At 36.4% G+C, this 15278-nt stretch overlaps 1 protein-coding gene across 3 annotated transcripts in view; it reads right to left on the bottom strand.

The window, feature by feature from the left end:
* mub (poly(rC)-binding protein mub) overlaps positions 1 to 14958 on the bottom strand; it is an 83017-nt gene extending 68059 nt beyond the window's left edge. Inside the window, exon 1 of one of the 3 annotated variants that reach the window (XM_012360459.2) lies at positions 14811 to 14958. In XM_012360459.2, coding sequence (XP_012215882.1) covers positions 14811 to 14833 — 23 coding nt within the window. In that variant the 5' untranslated portion in view covers positions 14834 to 14958. The other 2 variants (XM_067359753.1, XM_067359755.1) reach the window with 2 other exon arrangements.
* Positions 14959 to 15278: the final 320 nt, after the last annotated feature.

The raw sequence follows: 15278 nt of genomic DNA, 5'->3' as shown, positions 1-15278 counted from the left end.
TTAAATTTTTTATCTTAAATAAAATTATCGAAATATTAGAGAATTAGTAGAATTTAATTTCTACTTTAATGAAAAACCGATAAGTCATACATCAATTCGATAAGTGAAATAAATAAAATGATAATTAAGACAAATAGAGAGAGAGAGAGAGAGAGAGAGAGAGAGAGAGAGAGAGAGAGAGAGAGAGAGAAAGTATATATAATCCATACGTTCTCGAATGACAGGCATTAAAAGGATTTGATAATTACATAGCGGTAGTGTTACGGCTTCATCCAATAAGAGGGAAGCCCGTGCGGTACGATCTGTAAACATGGCGTGCCGTCGAAGGTAGAGGTCTACTGACGTAGATAGCACATGCCTTCCTCAAACCATCGAATGAAGAAGTAGGCTCTAACGTGAAACACTTCGTTTTATCGAACGAAAGAAGCTTAAGTAACTCACTCCATTTATTCCCCTCTTTACAGTCCCTTTCAAAGTCTCTGATACGATGTACCTGGTTGTTTCGCAAACACATAAAATTCGTATATTCTGATCTAAAGTGAACTAAAATAGAACATTTTTTCCTGATCGATTGCAATATTCGAGAGAACGAATGTCATAAAAACAATTCTTCCATTTACGAAACAGCATTGGATCGATCGAATCATCGTTACATGGAATTACATAAATAATGAAGCCATTCTCGACATATGTCGATGCATAAAGATTTCATGAAATTGTGTTCAATTTGACAATACGTGTGTAAGTTAACGTTTCATGGCCTCTCATTTCCAAGCCTCTTAATTTTATATAATAATTTTGAATCTAATTACATTAGATATTAGACAATATCTATTGTAAACAATTTTTAATTTGCGTTGCGATTAATAAAAAATTAATCCCTGTCGAGCTGCTGCCCCCCCCCCTCCCCACCTTGCACAAATAAAAAAACCAATAGCGCAAAATTATAAGCTATTTATGAGCTTCCATATTCCGCAAATTAAAATTTTTGAGATCGTTACGCTGAGCATGAATTTAATGTTTTTTGTGGGGGGGGGGGGCTGAGTCGATATCGATTAAGGGTTGTTTGAGAACTAAGGCGGTGAGCTTAAAAATCGAAACTATATCAGTTTAAAAGCTCATAAATAGCTCTTAATTCTGCCGCAAAGATTGATTCAATATTTTTATTTTTAAGCGGTGGAGAGGGGGGGGGGGCTGAGTCGATATCGATTAAAAGTTGTTTGAGGACTAAGGAGGTGAGCTTAAAAATCGAAACCATATCAGTTCAAAAGCTCATAAATATCGACTCAGCCCCCCCACGAAGAACATTAAATTCATGCTCAGCGTGACGAGCTCAAAAATTTTAATTTGTGGAATATGAAAGCTCATAAATAGCTTATAATTTTGCGCTATTGGTTTTTTTATTCGTGCAAGATGGGGAAGGGGGGCAGCTTGACAGGGGTAAAAAATTGTGTTATTCAGTAAAATAGTTTCTCAAGAAATACGATTTCCATGTTCTGTTTTCTTTCTGGGAAAAATATAGAGTCTTGCTTGAAAATATATCGTGGGAGAATGTACAAAATCCTATGTCGACCGTCATAGCGCCTGATTCAATATTCGATATCCGATTTTGATTATATTGATTCAATCTCAACACAGCGATGTAACTGTGATTCATCGCGCGGCCAATCGATTTCCTTATATTAATATTATTTCTCGTTTCTCTTTACAGTCTGATTTCGGTCTTAGCGGAGTAAACACGTGAAAATGGCGTATTTTATTAAATCAATATTATTATATGAGCTTGAAATAACTCCAAGTCGTAACGTTCATGATAATTAAATTCAGATCTAACAATTTTCTATTGTAGATTTATATATTAGCTGATTCAAAATCCAGATAAAGAATGATTATCTAGTTTTACCAAAACCATTCATAAATTTAATTAGCGAGGAAAAAAAAGAGAAACGTGAGTGCAGAACTTTAATGCAAAAGCATAGGTATGATGCGATATAAAAATACATGACCTCCTATAAGCTACTTTACAACATATTTCTGAACCTCGTTAAAATTGAAGAGAAGTGGGTTCTCTCTGTTTCCTTGTTAAAATCGAGGCCTGAACCGAACATATTGCCAGCAAAATTAACGAGAGTATCACGGAGGGAACTTTGTGAAAACACTATGTGTAATAATTCGTCAATCATATATTTCATATATTTTTTAATGAACAGAGAAAAATTATTCTGAAATATGCTTATTACGCAATAAAATGCTTATTATTACACTTTGCCAAATAATAATTTCTGTCGGGTTCTGAGCGGCGTCCGTTTCGAAAGGACCGATCACATTTGCCGGATAGGCCGCGCAATCAGTGACGTGCATATATACGGCGAAGCAATTGCATTACGGCGCGTCGCTGGTCGAACTTTCCACCAGTTCGTAACCTGCCTAACTCCCGAGCCCGACCGGCCGTTAATTGCGAGACAATAATTGAGTTTGAAGACACGAGGGCCAGAGGTGTTCTCGCCTGATGTCGTCATGTCACTAATTTTACTTGAGAGTCCACTGCTCCATCTTTCATGGAGACTTTGATGCCCCAAACGCTGCTCACAAAGCACTTATGTATCTTTCCAACTTCTAATATTCAAAAATTTTTTTGGCATTAGTATACAAAAATAAATGTATACTTTGTTGAGATTATGCTGATCGTAAAAGATCGAGTTGAGCTTAATTGCAGGAGAACTAGAGCAATTCATGTTTAAAGAGACTGCTATGTCCAGGCGGACAAGAAGTTCGATGTTTAATTTCAACTTTTGCAGAACTTTCCTGCAGGAAGTTTATTGGGGGTATATAACCGACCGGTGTCTCTGGGGACGCAGATAGGCTGATGACAATCTCTGTTTGCCGATCCCAGTTCCCGCCTATGTTTCTATTTATTCTAGTAGCGGTATTATTCGTCTAGAATGACCAATTTAATTAACTTTCAATCTAAAGTATCTAACTACTTTGCGTACGGTTCTATCTTAAATCAGAGTCAATGCTGACGAGTGAATTTTACTGATATTTTTTAACCGCTTTCTAAAATAGAAAATATATTCTTCAATTTTGAAGCTTCTTTATTCTTTACGTATCACAAACATTTATTTCTCATTTGAAAAGTTTTGCCAGATCAAAATTCATGAATTTATTTAATCCTATGTCACATAAAATTCATAAAATATACCATTTTCTATCGTCACTGTTTTTATAATTAAATCACTCAGTTATTTATGTGTGAAATTATAACGTGCTTAATATTTTTTGCATTGCACAGAACAATATTTGATCAATTTATAAATCAATTTCGAGATGCTAAAATATGACTGATGCTACTATTGCTATATGGTACTTATATAGATTTTATTATCCTTTTTATTATTAATTAATGCAATTACGTTTGTTTCTCTCGGACCAATAAAAGCGTCCTGTCGCAGGATCCATCACTCTAGTAAGCTGCTCATTTCGCCAAGTAAATTGACTACGTGCACGAAATATCCTACCCCGCGGTTACCGAACGGTTGCGAGCAGACATGGACGAAAGGCGGTAAGATTAACGCATCTGGGAACAAAACGAGCTCCGCGGAAGGCAGACACCATCGTTCTTGGACGAATACACCCGAGGATTCTCGAAGATGGCCACCCAACGACGGGGATAAATGCGACACCCTTTCGGAGAGAGGTTTACAAGAGAAAATTGAATATCCAAGTGTTGGCAGTATATTTTTTTGAAAAATTTAAAAAAAAGAAGAGAGAGCCACCGAGACTTCAGCTACGTGATCTCAAGTCTAGGTAGAATAACGAAAGAAACTACGATGACTATGTATATTATTGCCCGTAAGTTATTACATGTAATCCTTCCCTTTGACGTTTCTTTTTCTCTTTCAACAAAATAACTTCAAATGCAAATTTATCAGATTATATATACATCTGTGTTGTCTAGTGTTTATTTTCCGTAACATATATATGGCCAATTGTAATCGTATACTCCGATATTTTTCGATCTTTCATATTTAACATTTGCTTTCGTATATGCAAATCCACAGCGAAAAAACTATCGGAGAAAAATTTTTCATGCATTCGGGGACCTGATATCCCCTCAGTTTACTCAGATAATATTTTTTCCGTGTGTAACCGATTAAAAGTACCTGCCCGGGGCAGGCTTGAAATCCGATTCGAGATTTCATTTCCCGCTGGGAAATAAGTGCGGGTAAATGAGAGAGGATTTGATAAAAAGAAAGTGAATCTCTAGTTACCTCGCCGATACATCTGTGCGACTCCATTTGTTTTCCTTTCGACGATGAGTTTCATATTTAATTGATTATCTATTCGAAGACACTGCAATTTCTAGTCTCGAAAAAAGAAAAGAATAAATAATTTCGCCTTCTAAAAAGTCCTTTCAATGAGAAAAGTCATACTTTAAGCATAAGGAGTGTTTCGTATCTATAAATTCGTACCCAAAACGAGGGTCGATCTCTCACTAGACGCGCATTAATATTCATTTAGCGAAAGCACGGAAACCCTCGACCTATTTTCTATATTACTTGTATGTACGTAAAAACGCATATGAACGTGAAAGTAGGTTATCCTTGCGACATTACCGCACCGATGTTACTTCGTATGTACCTATAAATTATGTGGCGGAAAATTCTATTTTACTCGCACTCCGTTTTATCCCTTCCATTGTTTCTTATGACTAATAAAGCCGATATGACTCTCGTGATTTTATTCCATTATTCTGAAAATATATAGCGAACGAGGTCCTTTTCGTGTCCTCTATATAATTTAAGAAATGATGTAAAAAACTATATATAAAGTGTTCCAGACCAATATCAGAGAACAATACCAGTTGCTCGATTTTTTCAAACTTTTTCAAACAATTTTGATCAATATCGAAAGATATTGTGCTTTAATATTATTGCTCATCGATTGATTACATCTCGTGGAGTTTGCTGCTTGCATTATTTATGACAATATCTTTTTTTATATAAAAGGCTGATTTTACTCATTATAAATGTTTTAGATTTGTTATTCATAAATTTTATAAATATACAGTGTATCCCAGACCAATCGTAAAAATGTCGAGGCTGCAGTAATTTTAAAATACAAAGTATTTAAAATTAATAATGAGATTGTGTTCACGCTGCTGCGCATCGTACCGGTAACCAATTTGTTTTCTTGTAATATCATTGACAGAATAGATTGAAAAATAATGTAAAATGTAAAGGTGCCTCGGACTAACCGTATCTCCCATTAACAGCAGATTTCTGAAGTTTCTCATATGGTAAAGATATAAAAATTAATATACTCATGAATTTTTGACATTCTTGTTATCAATTTTAAATACATTTTTTAATTACTGTAGCCTCGACATTTTTGTATAGAGATTTTCGTCTCCAAATAACCTCAGAATCTAATCTGCTATTAAACGGTGATACCGTTGATTCAATCACTTTATATTTATAAATTTTATGAATAACAGATGTAAAGTTCACTCATTTATAATGAATAAAATCATGAATAAAATCTTCTATTAAAAAAAAAAAAAAAATAAAAAAAACAAGATATTGTTATAAAAAATGCAAGTAGCAAACTCCGAAATATAATCAATCGATAAACCTATAAATATCAAATGATATTAAAATGCAACATCGTCTGGAAATGATTGAAAAAATCGAGCAACTGGTATTGTTCGCGTTTGGCGCGAGAATGGTCTTGGCTAGAAGCCTAATTACCTCGTCGAACCGCGAAACACGCATCGTCCCGATGTATCATGAAGTAAGGATTGTTTTTGCAGTGTATAATTATAGACCAAGCGACCCGCCGAACCGACGCGGCGCGGTGCGGTGAGAGATTCTCGATCGAACCGACCGATCCCCTTTCTTGTTGAAGAACGCCCGTTATGTCGCGGCCTGAAGACAATCCTCGAATAGTACCGCACTCGTTTCTGCAATCGTGCTGTTTTTAACTCTCAATCGGGAGGATACATCTCTCGGGGGTCGCCGGCCGGTCCGCGAACTCGGTCACGCGATAGACTATCTTGAGAAACTCGATAATGCTAGATAAATCTTCTATCTAACGAGTCATTTTAGAACCACTGTTCTTTGACTTATTAATAATCTCATGTTAAGCGAAATTTCATGTTTTCAGGACGCAGCGTTCGCGATTGGATATCTTCGATTCTATAATGTTACTATGTTACATTCAAAGATTATATTTTATTCCAGATTTAAATTTTCACTTTAATATCTTTAACGGAGATTTTTTTGCAGATTAAATTGGAAGGATATATGTCGAATCGTATAGCTATTTTATATACTTTACTGATGCACAATTGAATCTTGTAATGTATCTTTCAATTAGTAAACTCGAATCACTTAAATTACATCCATTCTATGCAATAAACAAACGCAAAATGCATATTTAAATAAACATAAATCAATTTTTAAATAAATATTTAACCGCTGGAATAAATTAGATAAAATTTAAATCAGATTGAACGCAATAACTAATATTCTCATATAAACAGATGTTTATTTCATGTGCGGACCAGGTATTTACGATAATATTATTTAATTTTTTTAATCGTTTTCTCGTAATGCATTATTTCGTCTGATGCAAAAAATATTTTTCAAAAAAAAAAAAAAAGAACTGAATGCATTTTGTTGTTTCAAAGTACAAGCGATAAAAATATACAACACAATTTGAACTATACATAAATCTAAAAAAATCTCAACTTCCACATAATTGCCGAATATTTCATTATCAAAGCAAAAGCAGGTCACTCGTAAAATAACATACACGTTTGTTTTGGCGAAATCATAGCGATACTTTTGATTTATGAAAACTACGAGTTGCTGTTGCGGCAAACAATGCAATTCGTTCTCTAAGGCCTATCATCTTTCTTCCTACATGAATAATGTCGGTTGATCGCTAAAAAATTAGTAAATCGGTTGATCGTTAAAACTTCGTAAATAAAATCTGATAAAAGTGAATCCAAAATACTACAAAAATATAATTATATTTTTTTCAGAATTTTTTTATTTTTATTGAAATCCTTCTTCCTTTTTATTTCTTCTTTATTTCCTTTTTATTGAAGTCATTCTTAAGCTATATTTTTGTCAAATCTGAATTAAATTTTCCAAAATTATTTACTTCTTTTTATTTCAGTTTTTTCAATTTTTCGTTAGTTTAAGTTCATACATTGCAATGCGTTGCAATACGATTGTCTAGATTGTTACAAAGATTCTCAACTTTTCATGCAACAAAAAAAAAATAAAGGGGGCGATCAAAAGACATTTTGAATGAAGGTTTGAAATTCAAAGCATGGATCGTTAGAACAGCGCACTTGCGAGTTAAAGCGGCTAAAAATAAAGAAATTAAGTTACGCATCTCCCTCCGTCGCGCCCCTTTGATCTCTAACACGCCGGAATTCGATTTTTCTGCCAGCCCGTTCCAGGCCGATCCGACAAAGTGGAGCGTAAATTTCGCGTTTCCTCGCCAATTCGGTTCTCACCGACATCGCTGCGTGTATAATCTCCTGCTCTTAAAATTTTTCCTTTTACGGCAGATAAAAAATCGCGACACATTCAATTAAAATATCATAGACGGCGCGGACACAGCGCAAAGAACAATGCCAGAGACGTATATGATACTTCGCTCGCCTCAAATAGCACCGAAGATGAATGAGACCGTCTGAATGTGTGAGATGCTTCGTAAAAATTTAGAATACTTTTCCACTCGCAGAAATGTTTGACACGGAGTGAAATGCGAGCGCGGTAATCCGCTTCCAATTTGATTGGTATTGTGCTCACTGAAGTCGATGTAGATCGCTCTCACTGCAAGAGCTCTCATCATTCATGCCTGATCCGTTCGCACTCCGTATCCGTACTTTATCGAGTCGAGTCGCGGAATAAAATTTCAACGCCACAGACAAAAGCGGTATATGATCGTGAGTCATGAACAGATTTCGATGCAATTATTCCATTTTCGGATTTTCGATCGTTCGCCTCGATTACAGAGATAACAGAATAATTGCTCTGTGCGAATTATCGCAGCGATTATCGAACCTGCGAGAACTCGAAAATAACAAAGTACCTGCATTTATTTTAGAGCTGAAACCATATATTTTATTATATAATTTATTGTACAATTAAAATCATACATGCGTATATTTAATCCACAATTGTTGAATATGGAAAACAGCACCAAACGCCGTTTGCGAGTGGAATAAAAAAAATGCATGTGAATGTGTACTTTCAACTCTAAAGTGGATGCAGATAATGGTATTAAACAGAAGTTGATAGCATTCTAGAAAAAACATTCGCGAAGACCATTCTTAGACAAAAATTATTTTGAAATATAACTAACAATAAGTTAATAAAGTGGAATAATAAAACATCAAAGACGCAATGAGAATAAAAACACCTCTAATTTTATTTTGTATCGCTATAACATTATCTCCTCACTCGTCCTATAATCAGCGATATAAATACAGCGATAAATGTACGATAAAAAAAATCGATGAATTAAAGTCGCAAAAATTATTTAAAAATGTTCGCATCAGAAATAATCCGTAAAGGGCGATACCTCTCGAAATCATGACCAAAATTACTTTCCCTATCAATATTGAAAAATGTCTCGCAATCTCTACGTATTTATTCTCTTCCAGACCTCTCTTTCTCTCTCTCTCTCTCTCTCTCTCTCTCTCTCTCTCTCTCTCTCTCTCTCTCTCGCTCTCTCTCTTTCTCTCACGGAGAGCAAACGATCGCGTTCCCTCGTCTATCTTTTACGCGCGCGCGCGAGCACGACACGGAGCTTTTGATAAGATATTTATCAGCGCATTTTGTGGACAGCATATACGGAAATTCCGAGCGCACGGAGATACGTGAGTTATTCTGCGCCCCAACGACGTTATCTCCATGCGAGCATATATATATATATATATTATATATATAAAATATATATATACACACACACAGTCTACCTCGCTCTTTCTACCTTTGTCTTTCTCCTTCTCGCGCTACAAACAAGCGGACGAAGATAGCGGAAATACGCTCCCGGTAGTAACGCCTCCTCTTTTGACAGATACCTTCTGTCCTTCCTCTATCCATTCCGCCATAGCGTCTCTCTTTGCCTCTCTTTGCCGGACTAACGTAACTAGAACAAAAGTTTCGACACACACTGTCAACTGCCGACGCAGCAAAGATAATGCGAAAGCCTCTCTCTCTGCAGCTCGCGGGTCTGAATCTTCCTTTAAAGACAAAGCAAGAGCGCGGCGGGTGCGGGGGGATGGTGCGACGGGAACGATGTTGAATGCGAAGGGAGAACCTTAATTGCAACTCAATGTGGGGGATTGAGGGAGAGAGATCGAGAGGGTACAACGTCTGAGACTGGCTGAAGAACGTTACAGCGATATCTGAATAAAATAATGCGAAACAATATACCAGGTGATCTTCGACAAAATCGCTTCCAGTTTTTATCATTTGTCTTTCATTCGTTATTTTATCGTTCGTCACTGTCAGAAAATAATGTAGAAAATACCGCGAGCATGCGGATTCCTCCCAGTTTTATTATTATCTTGCTATTTATTTGATATCGCGACAGAAAAAAGGCATCTCATATTTCTATGACTACAGAAAAGAAAAGGCGACTTTCGAAAACTTATTTTTTGATAGCGCTCGACAACAGGAAGGTCGCAATTTTCTCTTATAAATTTCGAAACTTTCCATGCGATTTCGGTGCAACTTTAAAGTCATAAAAATTGTCGCAACCTCTTCGCTGCTGACCGTATGTTAAGCGCCGAGACACTCGAGGTATTTCAGCTGCGAGAAAGTGTCCGGCGGGAGCAGTCGGTGACCCGATCTCCGCAACTGGCCAAGTACACCGCACTCCGGCGCATATTTACCCCTCTGTACGCACGTCTATTTTAACCAACTGTGTGTTATTAACGGATCCGCGCTCGAAGCCGCGACGATACTCCGCGCGCGTCGCACTTGTTGTCTAGATGTAATAATAGTCCACCCGACGATACTATTTGTCGGAACAAACTCGTCGGGGCGCGAACTACGTGTCTCCCTATTTTCGCTGGAATAGTCGCGGCGACGCGAGATACGCGAGGGATAAATTTTCGAAACGCGAGCCGCGATATTATATCGCAATCTCAGAGCAGGGAAACTAGTGTCCGCGCTTACAATTATCAAGCCAGTCGAGAGCCGGCTTGATAAGTTCCGCGAATCCCGCATATTATATTCGAAAGCTGCATCTCGAAACTCTTCCTCCTCGCTAATGTCGGGCTTGCAATTCGCACAACGGCTAATTACGTAATGCACCGCTAAGAATGCTATTGCGCGCCTGTACTTCAGGGAGCTCCTTGTAATTACGCGAAGTGCGCAGCGCTTATTTAGCGGACGCAAATCTTCTTAAGGGTAAACTAAAAATAAGTCTCGACGGGGCGCGTGGTGACAATCCCTTTAGCGTCCGGGACTTTGCAGCTGAGAAAAAAAAAGGGAGGCGGGATTTCGCGCGTTCATCGAGTTTGTATTAATAATGACGCGAAGTGAAACTTTGGCTAACGGCATTGTGAAGCCCTCGCGACAACGCTGCCGGCGTCGCGGGGCGTCGCGTCGCGTCGTTTTGTCGTCTCGATGTGTGAGTCATAAACTTAGATAGTTTTACTGCATAACTTACTTAGTCAGTTACAACGCATAAGTTATCATGTCCCGGCCGGAGGCTTATGCGGTTTATAAATACTTAACTTTAGCCGTGGCGATTATTACGCACCGCTCGGCTATCAAAGCTACGATTTACGAGCGATCGCCATCGAGGCTATTTGATCATATCATTTCTGTGAATGCAAAAATTACCAGACTTTTGAAAAAGAGTAAATTATTTCGCGAAAAATTTCATCAGACTTTGCAGCCATTAATTAATTCAAGCATAGAAGTTAAAAGCCGGATTTATGGTCTATTTTAATAGATTATGATTATTAATGTGTGGACGTACTTCATCTGCAAAGCTAATAATGGAATACTTTTTTATAAGGCAGAATTATAAGAATGAACAGTAAATTAAAAAGAAGGATGGTGAAAAGTACTTTTTCAATATTTTATAATCAATTCTACCATCTCAATATTTCATCCGGATCACTGTTGAATTACTTTGAGCACACACGCGAATGTGTTGTAGCGCTCTTATTATGATCAAAACAAAAGACGCAGACTCCATATGTATGGAGTCTGCGCGAGTAATTCTATTCGTGTGTGTCCACATATACACGCTCATCATACACATCATATATACTCGCCACACACACACTCATACACACATGTATTCTGATTCAATGGAAAGAAAAATGAATCCTGTTTAGTTTTGTGAAAGACATTCGCACGATTTTGATTTTTATTTGTGCGGTCTCGCCATTCCACGTGACTAATACTTCTTACTTTTGTAACCCCAGAAAAATTGCGATCAATCACTTTTTTCCCCCGGCAATCAATCAATCTTTTATTATACTCCCATTAATCAATAGGATATTGATCATATTGATTACAAATCGATTGATTTATTTATATGGTCAAAATACCTCGTGTACGACTTAAATCAGTGCTTTCCTTCATTATTTATTTACAAAATTATTCATGTAAATAAACGACACATTTGCTTTTATATTATTGTACTTTTACAGGTAAAAATCTGAGAAACACTTTCAATATTTATGAAAAAAGCGAACCAACACGTTGGAGAACACTGATTTATGTCGTACATGTGATTGGTCACCGATTGATCATGCGATATCATTTCGTATTGTGTGAAAATAATGAGATGCAAAAACTTGCCAATGATGCCAATGATTAGCTCTGCGTACGGAACGGCTGAATAACGACGTTAACCACGACGTCGACAAATGCGTAGCACTGTTTGATCGACTTTAGACTCGACAACGTGGCGATCGGACCGGTTGGCCACACGGATTGTGGTGTCGGCGGATGGGTCGATTGGATTAGGTCGGTCGGTCGGTCGGTTGGTCGGTCGGTCGGTCGGTCGGTCGGTTTTTGGTAAGAGAGAAGAGAGAGAAAGAAAGAGAAAGAGAGAAGAGAACAGGTATAGGTACTGGACCTGGATGATGGTACGTGGTGCAGCAGGGCCGGGGGCTGACGCGACACTGCTCGCGGGCGCGTATACGCGCGCACGCCGCGCGCATCCGACGACGCGCATATCCGGCCCTCGTCATGTGCGCCTGGCGCCGATATAGCCAATCCCGGAAGCAGGATAAAGGACGAGAGAAGCACGCGCTCTCGAAGATCGCGCCGCGTCCGCGGAATAGGTCGGGTTGACCGTGGAATTTCAAATTGGATCGACGTACAAGAGCGGTGGGGCCACGATAAATTGCTCCTTATGTCACTGTAAAAGAGCGTTAAGTATGCCAGAAGTGATTTCCAAGTTGAACGTATGTTTTTTTTTATTAGAAGATACGATATCCAGTAAGAACGTTCAATCATGGAACCAAAAATTATATAAGTTCTTAAAAACAAATACAAATTTTCTTATTGAATAGTGAAGCCCGCATAACGAACATTTGACGCAGTTTGATATCCCTCTTGCTTGATCTTTTATTGTTCTAAAATTTCTTGCAAATATCCCCACTGAGACATCACTAACTTAGTTTATATCACTTGAATTTTACGATTTTGTAATTTTTTTGTTTTACCTTTGTTAAGCTATACAAATTGTCACATGATTATTGGCACAATTGGATCAATATATTTTATGTAACAATGTAAAAAACAATTTTGAAAAACATTAAACATTTTGCAGAATTTGTTTTGAATTAATATATAGTGAATCAGCATAGAGATACTAAAATTATCGTTAAATATTATATCGTTAGATAGATTATGTTTAAAAATGCCTCGACTAAATTGCAATTACAAGATTATCATATTCATAGCCGAGTAACTTCTTTTCCCTGATAACGAGAAAACGGTGAAACAGTTGAAATGGAAAGGAAAAAGAATGCATCGTGTCCGCGAACTTCCATCAGGAGCGCTCGATTAGAATCAACAAGGAAGCTTGCAACAGGTGAGAAGATTCGCCTTGCATACGCGATGGTTCTTTCGATATCGAGAATCCTTTATGGGGGTGAACGTTTGAATAATGTCAAGGATCAGCTGTAATCCCGGTTGACTATCTCACGTCGATAAGCTTGAATCAAAATCCAATTTATAAACATATAATAAAGACGTACCATCAGACTTTCTAAATTCAAACAACGCAATTTAGAAAAAGATACATCACATTGGTTTATATTATAGATGATTTTTTAATCTGAATTATACGCATAGCGAAATTTTCGCCAACTAGTTTTCTAAAGCGTCTATAAATATATGAAGAAAAAGCAAAAATCGACATCGATACCCCATTGGTATGCGCGTCACAACGGTCGTTGTTTTTCTTTTTTGACATTCCACGAGGGGAAAAACTCGTGGATAAAGTGGAAACGCCTGAAAAGCAGTTGGTGGCGGAGCGAAAATAAGAGGAAGCGACAGGAACATTCACCGATGATACTGCCTCGTGCATCCGAAAGTACGCGCGGTGATACGTCGGACGAATGCATTTGCAAGCTACATGTTCTCTGAGATGACACGACGGAGAATTTTCTAACAATTATGAAAAGCATTGCGGAGATACAAGATGAAAGACAAAAGCATTTGAAAAAGATATGTAGAATCAGATTTTTAATTATGTTGTTAATGTTTCAATTCAAAATCTAAACTTTAAATTTAATATCAAATAGATTTTTTAATTTATTTCAGCATTTCAATATTTATATAATAGAGTAGATTTGATTTTAATTTTAGTTAAAATTCAACAGTAATTCTATTGTTAGAGATAAAAAAATTATCAAACTAGAAATTTGGCAACAGGTACAGATTAACTGTGCAAGAAAGTGTATAAAGTTAGCATCTCGACATAAAAATTCCGTAGTTGTAATTAAAGTTCCAGCTTTCTTTTGAAGAATTTTAGAATTCTCTAGTATAAAAAAAAAAAGTTTCAAATTATCCAAGATTATTATCATTATAATTGCATTTAAAAAACAAGGTGTTAACATTACATTCGACTTCAAAATTAAATAGTTTCGAGTTTATATATTTTTTTAAAATATACTAGAGTTCTTCATAAATAAAATAAACGTTATTATAAATTATTATCCAATATCAAAAATTTTTATTTATCAGAAATTCTACTATCTCTTAAAAGAAAGCATATGAGCAATTCAGAATTATTTAATTTTGAAATCGAATGTAATATTAACAAGCTCTTTTTCAAATGCAATTATAATAATGATAATTTCTGCAACTCTTTTTAATTATTACAGAACTCTAAAATTCTTCAAAAATAACTGGAACTGTAACCAAACTGGAATTTTTGGAGTGTTAACCTCACACACGCCATGCAAGACAGTGACTTCTATAAGTTTTATAAAAACTCGAATATCAACTCATTTTTCGCAAAATCTACATATTATGTTACTAAAGTCGCAAAACATTTTTCTAGCGATTGATATACGATTTTTCTTAATGCTATTAACTTGTTTTAATAAATTAACAAGTAACAATTATACAAATAATAAATCAATGATGCAATGTGATTTAAAGATGAAATATTTAGAAATAATATTGCCACTTTGATATAAATATATAAAGGAAAGCAGTAGTGCAAAAAATTCTCCATGATATAAACATATACAAGCGAGATTCGAATAACGCTTTTAAAATATTAATCAATTCACTCACCAATTGATGCGCTGCATTTGCATGTTTATTCCTTTCTGTTTCTAATCGTCGTTTCTTCGTCTTTCTGCGACTCCTCTACTAGCTCCTTTCTGCTTCTGATCGCTCCTTCGCTTGGATTATTGTCGTGAATATTTTTGATCACTGTGCACTTGCGTAATATAATTTTACAAATTCATTAATTCACTAGCATTTCCTAAAACTTCCGATATATTCGTCCGTCATTAAATTCAACTTTATCAAGATTCGTATATGCGCAAATTTACTTTTTACGAACGGCGGATAAGGCGCTCTCTAACGTAGTTCGTGACGTTGCATTTGTATACTTAGGCTGCATTTTGAAATTTATTGCCAACTGAAAACCTATAGTTCACGTTATGTATACTAGTAGTTTTCAGTACTGCCAGTGAATTTTAGAACACACTAATATCACTATCCTAATTTCACGCTATTACGCAGCGATATTTTTAT

The sequence above is a fragment of the Linepithema humile genome, chromosome 7 (genome assembly GCF_040581485.1).
Source record: "Linepithema humile isolate Giens D197 chromosome 7, Lhum_UNIL_v1.0, whole genome shotgun sequence".
Taxonomy (NCBI): domain Eukaryota; kingdom Metazoa; phylum Arthropoda; class Insecta; order Hymenoptera; family Formicidae; genus Linepithema; species Linepithema humile.
The sequence above is the reverse complement of the archived record's forward strand: the minus strand, read 5'-3'. Positions and strand labels throughout refer to the sequence as shown.